The sequence below is a fragment of the Dermacentor andersoni genome, chromosome 10 (genome assembly GCF_023375885.2).
Source record: "Dermacentor andersoni chromosome 10, qqDerAnde1_hic_scaffold, whole genome shotgun sequence".
NCBI classification, from domain to species: Eukaryota; Metazoa; Arthropoda; class Arachnida; order Ixodida; family Ixodidae; genus Dermacentor; species Dermacentor andersoni.
The window spans coordinates 109816927-109834127 of NC_092823.1; the positions used below are offsets into that span (position 1 = coordinate 109816927).

General features: G+C 49.7%; 2 protein-coding genes across 2 annotated transcripts; both read left to right on the top strand.

The window, feature by feature from the left end:
* Window positions 1-182: 182 nt before the first annotated feature.
* Window positions 183-2021, top strand: LOC126543621 (solute carrier family 22 member 7-like). The gene has a single exon (XM_050190728.1). The coding sequence runs from the start codon at window positions 183-185 to the stop codon at window positions 2019-2021; it is 1839 nt and encodes a 612-aa protein (XP_050046685.1).
* A 5140-nt stretch (window positions 2022-7161) lies between these two features.
* On the top strand, window positions 7162-9000 carry LOC126543622 (solute carrier family 22 member 13-like). Its single transcript, XM_055078103.1, has one exon. The coding sequence runs from the start codon at window positions 7162-7164 to the stop codon at window positions 8998-9000; it is 1839 nt and encodes a 612-aa protein (XP_054934078.1).
* The last annotated feature ends 8201 nt before the right edge of the window (window positions 9001-17201 follow it).

Here is a 17201-nt window from a genome sequence, read left to right on the forward strand (position 1 = left end):
AGATGCCAACGCCGTGCAAAGGCGCGCGACAACGTGACAGGTTGTATAGTGCATGCGCTGAAGCAGAAGAAGAAGAAGCCTTCTTTTCGGCAGGTCCGCACAGCTGGCGTTTAGTGAAAATCTTCAATTCCAATACTGTTCAAGACTGCTAAGCCCGGAGAGCCTCACCTGAGAACTGGGCGATGGACGTCCTTCTACCCCACCGACTGGCCGGCGCCGATCTCCGAACAAGCGAGTCGTTTGACTGCGAGGAAGCGTTTGGTCACGGCCCTTTCCAGAAGAGGATGCTCGTCCTCATTCTTCTAGGAGTCTTCTCGGTTAATTGCCATACCTTGGTGATTTCCCATATCACCGGTGACGTCGACCATTGGTGCAAGCCGCTCGCTGGTTTCAACATCTCTGCAGCCGATTGGAAGAATGTTGCCATACCGATCGAGGCCGATGGACGCTTCAGCCGCTGCCGCATTTACGAACGCTGCAAGCCACCCGCCCAGCACGGCGATTCCGCTGAGCCTCACAAGATCGGCACAGTTCTAGCCGGGGCCGACGAGTGGTACAACCGATGTGTACAGGACACCAGCGACACACGCGTCGTGCCCTGTAAAGAGTGGGACTACGACGTTAGATCGGCCGAGGCCAGTGCGGTGAGCTCTTGGAACATGGTGTGCGACCAACGTTTGCTGCCGGCCATCCTTGTCGCCCTGCAGAACGCCGGCGGCATAGTTTCCCTTATCCTAGCCGGAGCCTTCGTAGACTACGTCGGAAGGAGAGTCATGCTACTGTCCTCCGCCGCAGCGGTAGTCACCTGCACGGTGTGCACCTTCGCGGCAACAACTTACGTGCGCTACGCTGTGCTGCGCATCCTTACCGGGGCCATTGTCGCTGTACACACGATTTTTACCTGCATCATACCGTTCGAGGTGATGACGCACGCGCACAGGCCGCAGCAAGTGCTCCTCCTGGCGGCTCTGGGCCTGACGTTATGTGAGGTTTGGAGTGTCATCATCAAACCCATGGTCATCGACTGGCGTCTGAAGCAGGTCGTGTTCCTGGCCCCGACGGCTCTCCTTCTCCCGGCTTTGTCTATTGCCCGAGAGTCGCCTCGATGGCTCGTCGCGAAAGGAAGACTGGACGCGGCCGAAGCACTCATGATGGAGGCTGCTGGTACCAACAATGTCCCACTTCCTGTCACGGCCTGTCTCGTGGAGAAGCTGAGAGAACAGATCAAGAGCCACGCAAGTCGCGATGGTGCGGACATGGAAGGCTTGGTCGACTATCGCTCCCTCCGGCGTCGAGCGTTGGCGATGTTTGCCGTTTGCTTCTCCATATCTTTTGTTTTTTACCTCGATGCCTTCTCGACGGCGCAGTACAACGAATTTTGGATCCCCTGCCTCACGGTTGTCGTCACAATGGCCACGTACGCGGGGATGCACTTCCTGATGACCGGCGTCGCCCTCGTCAAAGTTCTCAGCATCTGCTTCCTGTTGACGGGCTTCATACAATGCGCGCTGAGTGTGGCGGTGGGCGCTGGATTCGTCATGATCAGCAAGGCCTTACTCGTGCTCTCCAAGGGCGTCTCTAACGTAATTTTTGTACATTGTTTCACCTACGTCCTGGAACTCTTTCCATCGGCAGTCCGCGCCGGTGTCGCATGCTGGGCGTTCGCCTTCGGGCGTATCGCGGCCATGTGCGCGGCAATGACCATCGTCCTGAAGCCAGCCGGACACGAAGACGTGGTATTCGCCGTGGCGGGACTTTTCCTCTTCGTCTCCCTTCTCGTCATCCGCGCTCTGCCACCCACGACAGTGGTCGAAGAAGCACGAATCGTGGCCAGGCGCGCATCAGACTCCACCAGGATCTCCATGGATCACATGAAACGAACCCTCGTACAGAGGATGGTACGCAAGAAGCCCAAGACCGGAAGCATGGAGAGCTCCAAGTCATCCAGCAGGAAGAGTGGGAGGAGTGGTGGCAGCAAAACTCCTGGAAGTTCTAAAGTGTCTCGTCGATTTAAAACCTAGCAAGCGCCGGAATGAAGCCACTGGAAGCTTAGTATCAAGTGACTGGGCATGGTGTCGTGTTGGCGGCATCGAAAAGTCGCTTCTTGGATTCGTGTCTGCTATAATTATGCTTTTAAATGTTCTTTTGCACTTAGCCCAGTGAAAAACAGGAACTTTCTTATGTTCTAACCTCCTATCTGTGTTGTCTGCACAGAGTATCCTTGTGTGTTTCGTGCGCATTTTTTTTACCTGGCAAATATAATTTCGATCATTTTGTTACATAAACATTGGCTCTTTGAAAGTTTATGTGTGCCCTCGACCGCGAGACTACTCAATCTTACCTCAGAAGTCCAGGCTGCAAATTTGGAATGGAAAAAAAGGAGCATAATTTTTTGCATTGCGAATATATACATACACGCATGCATACCTGCTTTAATGTCCACGCCCACGTTTAATATATATGCGCACTCCACTGACCAATATTACTTGGAGTAGGGATTGCCCCGATAGAGGCGACTTCGGCCTACGAAGGTAACTTGAAATTGAAAACTAGAGTCCAAACTGATTTCCACAATGGTCGGACTACCACCGCGCTATAGTTCCCCTAGTTACTTAAATATGAAACTGTTGCGCACCGAGTTATGCAATGAGATGCAGTGAAGAAGGTGCGGAGCTCATGTTTGTAGCCAGGCGCTTTCGAAATTAATGAAACCACGAATGAAATGCAAGGTCCGTACGCAACCGCGTGTTGTTTAAGAAGAGTAAGCGTATTAAGCATTTTCTCCACCGGTCGCTTTTAACAACCATGGAACAATGATAAGATCGTCCCCTTGTTCTTGCCTGTACGTATTGTTGCATCACGGTACATAAATAATGCACGTTTTATTGCCCCATTTGCCTTTGTAACCAGTACGCTGACTACTATGGCCAACATATTGAATACAGCGAGTGCACCGGAACTTTTGTTAAATTTTCTTTCGAGACAGTCGCACCGCCGGATAGCAAACAATTAGCTGCTTCATTTGGTTTATTTATTCACTTATTTATTTAATTTATTTATTTAGTTTTTTATGTGCGGATCGTTTTCTTTGGCTTTTAACCCGTTTTCTGGGTCAACGGGCTTTTTCCGCTGAAGGCTCGTGGTCTCACGGTACCGTGTTGCAGTACACGTTCAACGTCGAAAGTTCTTTCGAGGGCAACTCCGGCGATTTTATTTTTACTGCAACAGGGTTACGGCAATTTCATGTTCCTGAGACCTTCCTGTCTAGTATGACGTATCAGATAGTGGAATTTATCAGCAAATTGGAAACTAACTTTATATAAGCAAAACAGCGCAACAACAAAATTTACATCTGGCCGAGCATTCGAGCGAACCCCTTCATGTGACGTAAATGTTAGTCAACGAAAACGGCGAAGGGCAGAGACGCTCAGCCGATTCGTGACCGTGCCGGACAATTGCCACAAGGTCTTCGGGTGACAATGTCAGCCGCACCAGCTTTTCGGAGCTGTCTGACAGCGACAGCTCCTATTCCGATGAAATCCACAGCCATGAATCGTCGTTCGCCTTCGACATGCCGCCAAACCGCCAGCGTCAAGCGCAACCCATCGCACCGCGATGCAACACAAATACCTAGGGTAAGCCCTAACCACTGATTTGATGCGGGCTGCTTGCTATCTTAGGCGTTTTACCCCCTTCTCCGGGAATGACTTCGGTGCGCTTTTTTTCATGTTCCTGCACGCGTCATTTTTTACGCGCTAGTGCAATGTCCCCTTATACGTATAGCTCAGGATCGTCGAATCAACTACGCCGTCCTCACTCGTCTGCGCGTGACGTCATTTCCGTCATAACAAAATGCAGTCAGTAACTGAGAGGAGGCGAGGCAAGTGGTCCGAGGCGACTGATGAAATCGATTTGTGAAACATCCGTGACACTCTGCCGCCTGCTGTTATTGAAGGAATTACGGAAGTGTGCAGAGAAACGCACCCGCCCGTTGCCCTTTTAGATGCACGGCTTCTTGTTCGAGAGCTTCTTGGTGTCCGAAGTTTTAGACGCCACGCTCCCCCTTGGCGCGCTGTTTCGCGTTTCTGCGCCGCCTGTGCTAGAATGTACTAGAAAATACTGGGAGAGTGGCGGGATCGACGCGCGAATATGTGGACAGAGCGTGAAGACTTTGCTGCGAGCAGCCGCCGGAGGCTGTGCTTGGGTGAACCCGTGGGCTTTCTCCCCTCAAATAAGCGGCGGGCATGAGATACACGCGTGCTTTCGCCATTAACGCGATAACACCGGTGACGTTAAAATCGTACGACGCTGCAAAGTAATCCTGGAGGGACTAGCCACGGGAAAGTACGCGTTTGCGTCTTACGTGATGATTTATATCTTTCCCTTCTACGAGTGCAACTTTCCCATCACATTGGTCGTGTCGCGACTCACCATTCTGAAAGCCCCGATTCATTGTGCCACGTGACTCGTGTCTCGCGAATTCGGGAGTGACCTGGCGCTAGCCCTGCCAGCTCCAACTGCGGCATGGGTTTCCATAAGACGTGGGTTCTCCTTGTTTCGTGTGTCGTGTTGCGTGGCTGTTCAACGCTGAGGTAAATGGCTTACCCATCTGCGAAACACCTGTCGAGTGTTCCTTCGCCAGGAAGAACGGACTACCTGTCGACAAGGTCATTTTGGGGGTGACAATGAGGCGGTGATAACGAGACGGAGGTAGAGTACGCCCCTTTCGGGCCACAAAGAATAGGTAAGAGTTTGAGCTCTGGGGAAAACGGAAGAATGCGCCCCTCATTCAAACATAGTGGTATGCAGCGGCCACGTCTGATGAAGCGCTGCTGACGTCAGTTGCTTTTTCTCCGGTCAACAGAAGCGTGCTACGCTGAAGAACGCTGACCTCCAACTGAGGGAAGGGAAGAGCCAAAAGTGGTCGCCTCGGAGATTTTCAAGAACCAAGACAGCGGTTCGTCTCCTGAAGCTAATAGCACCCACCGGCCGGGGGTCCGATGATTGCTTTCATTTTATTCTCCCTTCTGGGTTATTAAACAGCCCCGATACGCAGCTTAATATGTCATGTCATCTGAAGCCTTCACCCTGTTCTAACTAAAACGTTCCAATTTTTGCAACGCGACGTCGTCATCTCTACTTGGTCGCCTTGTACGTCTGGCTAATGGTACGTTTAGCTGTGACCCCTACCATTTAATCAACGCCGGATGGGTATCCACCATCCCAACAATCCACATTCGTTGCGCGCGCAGTTATTCGTAAGTGGGATATTATAAAAGAGTGATCAGTGGTCTGATCAACGTGAGGCATGACGTAATGTATGATGGGAGAAATTGGGACGACGAGCACAACCAGCCCAACGTAGCAGATGTGTTTATAGCGAGCGTCTAGTTCACGTTGTCACTTGGCCCTTCATTTTTTTTTCTCTCTCTTTTCGTCAGGGCCGAAACACCGCTATAATGCAGCCCTAAGTGCCGCTTAGGTGTCATAAATGCGTTTTCTAATTAAAGGAAACACCCTATCGACGTTGTTAAAAAAAGCTTGTAGAAACTAGACCGATCGTTTGAAATTGAATTTTTGAAAGTGCTGCCCTATGAGTTACGCTGGTGCATTGAAGCAAGGTTGAACAGATTGCCGAAGTGGCAATGTCCGAAATTCTTGGGTACGCTTTGAGCCAGCTCTTTGATCAGCTGTATTGCGATTTCCATCTGGTCCTACTGCCGTGGTAGAGATGTCTCATCTCTTCTGTTTATGTAAAAGCTTTCTAAGTTAATTTTTTAATTGCTCGGGCTTCTCTGTTCCTGGAGCTGGTTCAGTCTGAACTACGATTTGTTGCTTGTCGAAGTTATCACCAATAACCTGTTGTCCATGTTATCGCCGAACCTTGTGCATCCACACTGTATTCGCGAGACGAATAGGTTTGCCAATTCTGGAAGGTACGCAAGGCACGAGCGATTGTACCCACTGAGTGTGTATCCTAAAAGACATGTTGGCCCATTCCGTATGTGTAATGGGCACGTAGCACTGGGTATTTAAAAAAATAGACAATATGGGCTACTTCAAAGTGGAATTTCAGTGCAATTAGCATTCTTTCAGAACTAAAGGCATTCTTCAGTATGTCTGCCTGGATCGAACATCCTTTGCGTCAACTTGGTCTTTACTCTTCTTACCTTTCCCTTCGCAGAGTAGCAGGACACACACAAAGCTTTTTCTGCCGGCCTCTCTGCTTTCTCACATTAGGAATGTTCCCTCATCCCTCTTGGCCCCTAGGTATGTGCGCCATTTTGTTATGTCTCCGAATAGGTAATGTTGGAGTAGACCGCTTGAGACATTGGGTATGTGCCCCTAGTTATGTGCAAGAATAGACGACTTGGGTCCCTGAATATGTGCAACTGGGCATGTGTCACTGGGTATGTGCCCGAATAGTCCGCTTTGTCCATTCGGTATGTGCAAATGTAAATGTGAAACCAAGTATGTGAACGTCCTCCACAATGGGTATGTGCCACTGAGTAGGTGCACCGATAGGCAAGCAAAAGAAGAGCCAAGGTGCTACATATCGGCATCATAAAATTTTAGAAGTCAACAACAGAGAAAGGAAAAAGCCAGAATAAAGAACAGCCGCGCGTGAGGAAAGTGGTGAAATGACCCGAATATGACAATAGCGCGAATTGAGCGTGGATGGTTGAGCAGCAAAAAAGTGAAGATGTCCGTACCAGAAAATTGAACGAAATCGACTACATAGGAGGGAAGAATGCAACAAGACAGTCTGTCCCTACCTGGCTTCAGTGTTATTCGCATGAACGCCTGCATTGATCATGACAGGGGCTCACCGAATATTCTTTTTAAAGAAAATCACGGATTAACATTAAGATAAGAGCAGACCAGACTAGTAGGACAGGTTCCTAGGATAATTATGGTAATCGCTTTATTAAAGGATGAAGCGAAATGAACTATTTTTGGTTCGCCAAGTATAAAGCGGAGATGCAAACGCTGTACAAAGGCGCGCGACACTGTGATAGACTGTGAAGTGCGCGAGCTGATGAAGAAGAAGAAGTGTTCGTTTCGGCCCCTCCGCACCGCTAGCTCTCGTCTCTTTGAATCGTCTCTTTGGATACCGCACAACACTACTAAACCCGAAGAGCGACATCTGAGAACCAGGCGATGGACGTCATCCTCCCCCAGCGTCTGGCCGGCGCCGATCTCCGAACAAGCGAGTCTTTTGACTGCGAGGAAGCCTTTGGTCACGGCCCTTTTCAGACAAGGATGCTCGTTCTCGTTCTTCTGGGACTTTTCTCGGTTAGTTGCCAAGCAATCGTGATCTCCCTTGTCACAGGTGACATCGATCATTGGTGCAAGCCGCTCGCCGGTTTCAACATCTCTGGAGCCGATTGGAAGAATATTGCCATACCGATCGAGGCCAATGGACGCTTCAGCCGCTGCCGTGTTTATGAACGCTGCAAGCCGCCCGCTGACCACATCGATTCCGCTGAGCATCGCAAGAGCGGCGCTGTTCTAACCGGGGCCGACGAGTGGTACAGCCGATGCTTCCAGGACACCAGCGACCTACGCGACGTGCCCTGTGAAGAGTGGGACTACGATGTTCGGACGGCCAAGGCCAGTGCAGTGAGCTCTTGGAACATGGTGTGCGACCAACGTTTGCTGCCGGCCATTCTTGTCGCCCTGCAGAACGCCGGCGCCGTTGTTTCCCTCATCCTAGCCGGAGCCTTCGTTGACTATGTCGGAAGGAGAGCCATGCTGCTGTCCTCCGCCGCAGCGTTAGCGACCTGCACGGTGTGCACCTTCGCGGCCACTAATTACGTAGGCTACGCTGTAGTGCGCTTCCTTACCGGGGCCAGTGTCGCGGTACACATGATCTTTACTTGCCTCATACCGTTCGAGGTGATGACGCACGCGCACAGGCCGCAGCAAGTGCTCCTCCTGGCGGTTCTGGGCATGACGTTATGTGAGGTCTGGAGTGTCGTCGTCAAACCGGTGGTCATCGACTGGCGTCTGAAGCAGGTGATGTTCCTGGCCCCGACGGCTCTCCTGCTCCCGGCTTTGTCTACCGCCCGAGAGTCGCCCCGATGGCTCGTCGCGAAAGGAAGACTGGACGCGGCGGAAGCACTAATGATGGAAGCTGCCGAAACCAACAATGTACCACTTCCTGTCACGGCCTGTCTCGTGGAGAAGCTGAGAGAACAGATAAAGAACCACGCAAGTCGCGAAGGTGCGGACACGGAAGACTTGGTCGACTATCGCTCCCTCCGGCGTCGAGCGTTGGCCATGTTTGCCGTTTGCTTCTCCATGTCTTTTACATTTTACATCGGCGCCTTCTCGACGGCGTCGTATAACGAATTTTGGATCCCGTGCTTCACGGTTGTCATCACACTGGCGACGTACGCGGGGATGCACTTCCTGATCACCGGCGTCGCACTCGTCAGAGTGCTCAGCGTGTGCTTCCTCTTGACGGGCTCCATACAATGCGCGCTGAGTGTGGCGGTGGGCGGTGGATACGTCACGATCACAAAGACCTTACTCGTCCTGTCCAAGGGTGTCTCTAACGTAGTCCTTGTACACTGTTACACCTACGTCCTGGAACTCTTTCCATCGGCAGTGCGAGCCGGTGTCTTCTGCTGGGCGTTTGCCTTCGGGCGTGTCGCGACCGTGTGCGCGGCAATGACCCTCGTCCTGAAGCCAGCCGGACACCAAGACCTGATGTTCGCCATTGCGGGACTTTTCCTCTTCGTCTCCCTTCTCGTCATCCGCGTCCTGCCACGCACGACAGTGGTGGAAGAAGCACGAATCGGGGCAAGGCGTGCTTCAGACTTCTCCAGGATGGCCATGGATCACATGAAGCGAACCCTCGTACAGGGGATATTACGCAAGAAGTGCAAGACTGGAAGCCTGGAGAGCTCCAAGTCATCCAGCAGGAAGAGTGGGAGGACTGGTGGCAGCAAAAGTTCTGGCATTTCTAATGTGTCTCGTCGATTTCAAACCTAGCCAATGCTGAAGTGAAGCCACCGGAAGATTTGTATGAAATTACTGGGCGCGATGTCCGGTTGGCGACATCAAAAACTCGTTTCTTGAGTTCGTATCTGTTATAATTATGGATTCAAATATTCTTTTGCACTCATAACAATGAAAAGCATGAACTCAATGTTCTAACTTAATTCCTTTCTGCTTCGACGGCACAGAGTATTTTTGTGTGTTTCGTGAGCGTTTTTTATATCTGGCAAATATAATTTTATCCTTTGGACAGCTAAAGCATTGGCCCTTTGAAAGTTGATGTCTGTCTTCTACCACGAGACTACTGAAACTTACTTCAGAATTCCAGGCGGCACGTTGGGAATGGAAAAAAGCATGATTTTTTTTCATTGCGAATATACACATAAACGCATGCACACATAATATAATCACCACGCGCACATATATATGCATACTACCCTGACCAAAATTACGTGGACTAGGGATTCCCCGATAAAGGCGACTTTGTTCCTCGGCCTACGAATGTAACTAAATTCAAATTGAAGACAACAGTCCGAAATTATTTCCACAATGGTCGGACTACCACCGCGCCAGAGTTCCCCTAGTAAGTTAAATATAGAACTAATGTGCACCGAGCCATGCAATGAGAGAGAGAAACAACTTTATTTAGTCGCCTGTAGAACGACACCATGACTAAACGGCGCCGCGACGTGGGCCCCGGACGTCTTGTCAGCGGGTGGTCTCTACTCAACTCCAGCGCGTGTTACTCCCGCGGTCTGTCGCCCTGAGGGGGACAGACCCGTCGGTTTCGCTCGTCCTTTGTAATTAAAGAGCCGCCGAGACCTGCTAGACGGCTCAGGTTTGGATTTCGTGGTAGTAGCATTCCGCCGCAGCCGCGAGTCACGGCGGCATCGTTGAACTTGTTGAAACTTCGTCGGGGAACTTTGAGCAATACCATAGGATGTGCGTCTGGGTGGCCCTCTCCCGCTGGCACACGCAGCACACATCACTCATATACTTTCGCGTACAGATAATTCATTAACACTGGGGTGGGCAAGGAACCAGTTTGTAATTGTCTTAACAGCACCGCCTCCGCTCGGTTCAGCCCCGTGTGCGGGGGTGGGAAAGTGCTTCGAGCCAGGCCGTGAAACTGTTTAAGTTCGTTGAACGTCGTCATGCGGTCCTTGGCACTGCACAATGTTGGACGTTCGGTTGCAGCGGCGCGGTTGGTTAGCGCTCGCGCCACTGCGTCTGCCGTCTCATTGTGGTTATCGTGCTTCTACGACGTATCCTTGCCCGCGTGCGCCGGGAACCACTTGATTTTAACATACCTATTCTCTCGTTGCAGGTCAGTAGAGCACAGAACGCGCACAGCCTCACCACAAACTTTGCCCTTGGCATAATTCCACACTGCCCTTCGCGAATCCCACAACACCGTCTGGCACCCGGGGTCGGCAATGGCCAGGGCAATGGCCACCTCCTCCTGACACGCCTCTCGGACCCGTAAGCTCGCCGCTGCCCTCGTCGCGCGCCGGACGACGCCTCGATGACAGTAGCTACGAACGCCGCGCTGTGTCCCTCATATTCTGCCGCATCCGCGAGCCTTCCGTGCTCGTCCTTGGCGTGAAAGTCGATGCGTGAAAGCCCTCGCCGCTCTTCTCTCCTTGTTAAACTCCGGGTTCATGTTTCTCGGGATGAGGTCTACCCGAATCCCGCGCCGGGTCCTGTCCGGGACAGGAACGTCGCTACTCGCCTTGTTCGCCCCGGGCGTGAAGCCGAAGTATTGAAGTATGCGCCTGCCGGCTTCGGTCATAGAGAGCCGCTGTAGCTGGGCGGTCCGTTGCGCTTCCGCAATTTCTTCAAGGGTATTGTGTACCCCCAGGCGCAGGAGCTTGTTGCTGTTCATACACTTGAATGGTCCGAGCGCCGCCTTGTAAGCTCGTCGGATTAGGGCGTTGATCTTATTCTTTTAACAGTGCAACCAGTTGTGCAAGGCTGCAACGTAGGTGACGTAGCTGATTACGAGTGAGTGCACAAGCCGAATCAAGCTTTGCTCCTCCATCCCGGCATTGTGGTTTGCGACCCGCCTGATGAGACGCATTGCGTTGGTAATCTTGGCTGTGAGGCGGGAAATGGTCTCGCCATTGCGCCGTCGCTCGTGTATAATCATGCCGAGCACCCGGAATTTGTCGACCTCTGGGATCACTTGGCCGTTCCTCGTCACGATCTTGATAGCCTCGTAATCTCTCGCTTCGCTCTTGTTAAGTATTTTTGGTAAGTCTCCTTGGTTCGCTCTTGTTAAGTTCGCTTGCTCGAACTGCTCACCAAGCAGTTCTGACTTGCTCGGTGAGCAGATCAAACCGGAACCGTTCAGCTGGTCTTCGATAGCGTCGACGGCTTCTTACAGCGTGCTCTCAGTGTGCAATGCAATGCAATCCTTGCTTCTGATGCAATGAGATGCAATGAAGAAGGCGCGAAGTTCATTTCCAAAGGGTGCAGAAATAAATGCCGCAGTTTCGCTCGAAAGACGAAAGGTCGAGACGTCTATACGAAGTTTGGATAGTTGTTCTATCGGCCACATAAATATGTCGGCATTCTTTGTAATTAAATTAACGAGCATGGTGTCACTCGCACACAGGCAAACGTGAACACAAATCGCTTCGATGACGGCGGACACTCTCTGTCAACACACTGGCGAGAGGAATCGCGGCAGAAGCCGCGAGCGAGTTGCCTTTCCTACTGCGTCTCGTTTCAACACGAACTAAGCGGCGAGAACACATCATACATGCATAAAGCCGCCAACCCTCCGCACGCCTAGACACTTTGCCCACCTCAGATGGCTTTGCAGATAGAGACCACGCGGCCACGCTCAGCCGTGCCATATACCACCGCCATAGGAGTAGAGGCCTCTCTCCCGCCTCATCGCGGCATCCTAGCCTCTCCGCCAGCGGCCAGCGACCTGCACGCGCCGTCCCGATTTACACCTTTACTTTCCGCAGCTGCGGGCGAAGTAGCGTGAGCCATCGCTCCTAGATCACGCCGCCGACTGTGAGCTATTCGGCGAGAACGCACGAGCAGCAGCAGCAGTAGCAGCACACAGCCACGGTCCGCAAAAGAGGCGCAGGGAAGGCGGTCGTGTGCTCCAAAGAAACAACCATTGATTGTGCAGTCGTATTCGAACTAGCGATATATGAATGTCCCCTCTGGGTGCAAGCTCTACAGCCCACTACTCTTCTTGCTGAATGGTCGAAGGAACATCGACCTCCACTGTAAGCTATGTAGAGAGATCGCTACACTAAACCATATTATCCGCGGCTGCAGGAAGGAAATCCCCCCCCCCCCCCGCCCCCCGACTCTCTCATGGCCGCTCCCTCCTCCCCGGGACAAGCCAGGAGGATCAGCTACAGGCCGTGAACAGAGCCGGGGAGGTGGCTAGAAGGCAAGACACGACAGGCTACCGTCCCCCCTTGAGCGACTCTTTTGTCGAATAGTTTTACCTACCTACCGACCTGGCAACCAGATTGAAATTGAAAGCGCAAATAGACAACCAGGAGCCACCAAAAAGAAAGCGAGAGAAACAGAGGCAATGGATTAGATGACAAAAAAATGGAAACAACAAGGACCATGGAGATTTACAAGAATGAGAAGAAATAAATCAGAAGAGAAAATCCGTGCAATAACACCAAGTGAATTCCCTCCCGATTTGAAGCTTGAGATGATTTCCTAAGGACAAAAGCATGCAGGAGAAAATTTTCGCAACTAGATGACGCATGTGTAGCCTGAACAGCAAAATCCAGAGAACACTCAGGACATGCTAATAGAATGCGAAGGAATTCACCCAATGATACTCGCAGGTAACTTGCGCTTTCCAGAAGCGCATGGATTTAAAGTGGACAGGAGCATCAACCGGTCTGCAATCGAGATAAGCAAGCGTCGTTAGGAGTACTGATGGGAAAAAACCAGAGAAGAGATTGATACGACCAGATCCGTAGCAGGCATAGGTAGTGGTACAAGGTAGACAGAGAAGGTTTGAAGAAATGGACTAAGATTGAAGAGATTACACAAAAATGCTCCAATGAAAAAGCATGTACAGCATACTTCAATAATTAAATTAGGCTACCTGAATATTTGTCAAAACCGCGTTTCAAAGGGGATCCTCATACGTCATAATCATCAGAGTGTTCAGGTATTTGTAGAGCAAAAACATTGATATAAAGTAGAGGAAAAGAACTAGGAAGCTCACCGCAGCTATGCGACCGGTATGTTGAGCAACATGGCGACAAAAAACGTCAAGCGGAAAGTCATAGAGGCTGAGATAATCTCATGGGTGGTAGCAATGGAAAAGAAACCCGCAGTGAAGAATTACCTAAAAAGAAACAGAGAAATCAGAATAGAATCACTTTACGATAATACAAAGGGAAGCTAATTACTTTTCGTAGCGAGATCGGGATGCCTTAGACCGCGTAGTTATAAAGCGAGGTACACCAAGGAAGAAGAAGCGTGCGCTTGCTGCGGAAAAGCTATTAAAACGATTGAACATGTCTTAGAACGTGCAGATATCTACCCAGCTGTCGGTTTAGGTTCTGTAGGTCTAGACCTCCTCGAAGTCCTTGAGTTCTGGGATAGCTGGAGGAAAGCAAACATGTGTGCAATAAGTAATAGTAAGAGGCGATTGGATGTTTGGTGGCAGAAAAGTAGAGACCACAAACGATTGACGGAGGCGTGCGGACGTGCGTGCGCGTGCGTGCGCGTATTTCTATGTGCGTGTGTACATGCGCGTGCCTTTGTGTGTGTGTACGTGTGTGTACGTGCGTGTACGTGTGTATGTGCGTGTGTGGGCGTGTGTGAGCGTGTGCCTGCGTGTGTGTGCATGTGTGTGTATGGGTGTGCGCGTGTCGCAGAAAATTCGATGTCGGCCTCAGTGGCGTTGTCCGTGAGGGAAAAATCATACCGAACCACGCAGGCCCCCACGTGGCGCAGAGCCGTTAGTGAACTGATTGGATTTCTCAAAGTAAAGTGCGGCAGGAAACTCGTAAAGTACGACTTACACACAACCTACAGACATGATATCGTCGGATATTTATTTGAATATACTAGAAAGCAATTATGTTACGCCGAAGCTCAAACACAAACCCCTTTTCCTGCTGCCGCTTGAGATTTCGCGTGGCTGTGCACTACCTCAGGGATCGGCCCACGCAAGAAGCCTTGTTTCTACCAGAAAGGTAGCCTTAGTCCTTAGCGTTCGGCGCCACCGCTTCCCAGTAAACATTAAGGTTACGTAAGCTGCAATTGTTGGGAAGAGTTGGAACAAGTCAGGGAACTTCGAAAGCTGTCGCGTTCCACTCCTAAAGGCGAAGCTTACGAGTCCTCTATATTTCTTTAAATCTTTTTATAACCCAAAGAAAATACGATCGAGTAAATAATTATGCTTTCAAGTTTGAATTCATTGTGAGTACAACCGACAATTAACCGTGTTCCTCGCTACTGCGAAACCGTCAAAATGCGTGTCCAGTGCAGCGACATATAATATGACGCAAAGTTGCCGTATTACGCCTCAAAACCACGATTTTATTGCCGAAGCGCGGCTTGCAATACTTGACTGCAGAATGATTTTGACCTCATAAGGTTCCTTAACGTGCACCTAACGAACGTTTTTCACTTCGCCCCCGTTCATCTGCGGTCCCCGCGACGGGGTTCGAACCCATGACATAGAGCTCACCAGCGCAATGCCACAGCCGGAAAGCTGCAGAGCAACGAGAAGGGCCAATTTGCGAGTGTGAGATTCGCACAACCTTTAGAATAGGAAAGTTACTTCTAGTGTATGGGCGTACAATAGGAAGGGCCGATGTAGCTGTTTTCAGCACCAACAGCGCAGTACTTTGCGCACGCTTTGAAGTGGTCCCATAAAACTTGATGTAATTGATTTAGTTAGTCATCGTTGTTGTTTGTCCGCATAAAGCAGGCGTAAATGTTTACACGTAATTTCATTCTAGCGCTATATACCCCGTGGAAACTCACGCGAATAAAAAAGAATTATTGTTCGTGGCACTCGACCAATGCAGGTTCGATAGCTTTATTTGAAAGTTGAACTCTAACTTTAACTATAGGGGGGATAAACAATTTTACTGCAAGCATTCGATTAAGAGTACCACTACTTGATATGGACTACCAGCGTGTGATTCGGACATCTTTTGCATCTGTACGGCTTAATAAGGTTGATTATCCGTTGAGAAAATGAATAAACTCTCAGTTTTTAAATTCCGCCACGCGGATGACATCTACGTAACATCGGGAATTTCAGTTTAATTCCACGTACTTGGATAACGTCACAAAGTAAGAGTTCCCAAGAGGCAGCCAGATTCAGTTATCCTGGCTCACATTGAAGATACAGAGTAGGGACTGTTATTCTTTATCGACTGGCAGTTAACACAGACCCACCGGACGCTTGCAAAACTCAAGACGTCAAAGGGATCTGTTCCAAGAATTTCAATGTGGTGGCGCCATTCCGTTCCGGCATCCTTCCTGTCTTATCAAGCATTAATGACTGACTTGGCTTGACTTTTTAACGCTGCAGCTGAAAACTTCAGATTTTTTTAAGGCCAGCTCGCACAGCCTCTTATTCTGCGTCACGTTTATCTCCGCACTGGAAAAAGAGAGATACTCGGACGGAGCAACTCTGTGCAGTCATTGCCTGTACCTGCACGCAGACTACACGTGTAAAGTTGCATACAGAAATTTACCGTGACCTTCAAGAGACCAGGCCACTTCATAAGGTCAATGAAAATCATCTTGGAAGCACGCAGCCTCTCTACAGCAGATGCAGATTTATACTACATGGTCTTGATTGCTACACCATTGATTATTTGCACCGAAAACAAATGGTATTGCTCAATGTGTTGACGCTAATTATAATCGAGGTTGCTTATAGTAAGCCGCAATTTCCGCTCTGCCTTCCTTCTCGCGCATGTCGGAGATTCTCTCTATAATACTTTAAGCAGGGAACGGCGCAGTAGCCTTAGCGAAGCTTCTCGCAGGGAGCGCAAGTCTGTTATCTACTGTAAGTTACCACATAATTGGCCCGCACTACCGCATGCGAACAGTACACTGGGCCTATCCTCAATGCGTCGCAATAGGTTATGTTTTTTGCGCAGGCCGCTGAAGGTCGAGGAGGCAAAGGGCACTCTACGAACTCCATTAGGGTTAATTCTGTATTTGAAATGTGTTCTGGGCCGTTTTGAGGCTACTGCTGTGCAATGTGCCATGTTGGGCGGCAGTAATAATTATACTCCCGTCGCATAAATGTGGGAAAAACGTTATGCGGATCCAACGCAACCTGGGAATCAATGCACACAAACTTATTTTTCTTTCTTTTTTTTCTGACGGGGACGCCCGCATTATTGCTAAATGTGTGGACGTTGTACGCCGTTACAGTAATGTACATGATAGGTGACATTATGTATATACTGTGTGTATGTTTTTATACGCTGTGTCATCCATTATATGAACTTCATTGAGATGTGGTCCTCTGCCTTCGACGGTTGCATTTTCTTTTCCTTGGCACCAGTTTCGTGGTACAAACACGGTGTTTCAGCGGGCACTTTCAGAAATTATTTAAGGTTTTCTGTGCCAGAAAATACAATTCTTGTTCATTAGTTACTCTACTCGAACTGGTGGACACTACTTGCACAAGAAATTGAAACGCATAGTCGACTAATTAACAGAAGTTAGCTAATTAAGTTTAACTGATTAAGTCGTTGTCCATGTTGCAATTTACATATTATAGCCGGGGAGTTTGCAAGGCGGATCCACTTGGAACGAATTCTCAGCATGACACCAGTGTCGAGATACTCATTCTCAAACTGTGCGGAGAAATGCATTCGTGTTCCAGTTACGTCCTTATCAAAACGTAGTTCATTTGCATTGAAGCACAAAAGTACCTGGATGACAACCTCTCGAAAAGGTTGTCATCCTGAGAATTTGTTCAAAGTGGATCCGCTTTGCGAACAACACGGCTAGAATTTGTAAATTGCAACTTCTGCAGTAAGGTAATTAGTTCAAAACCTAATTAGTTCACTTTTACATTACTTTAATATTCCTTTTTTCTGCACATAATGCCCGCCTCTTCGAGATGACCAACTCACCAAAATTTTGAAGGTGTTGTCGCAACACCTGGAATTACAAGCAACAGCATTTCTGCTCAAAGCGCCTGTGTTTGT

What these genes read in the sequence shown, in the direction of transcription:
- LOC126543621 (XM_050190728.1), top strand. Translation starts at nt 183, where the DNA reads ATGGACGTCCTTCTACCCCACCGACTGGCCGGCGCCGATCTCCGAACA.
- LOC126543622 (XM_055078103.1), top strand. Translation starts at nt 7,162, where the DNA reads ATGGACGTCATCCTCCCCCAGCGTCTGGCCGGCGCCGATCTCCGAACA.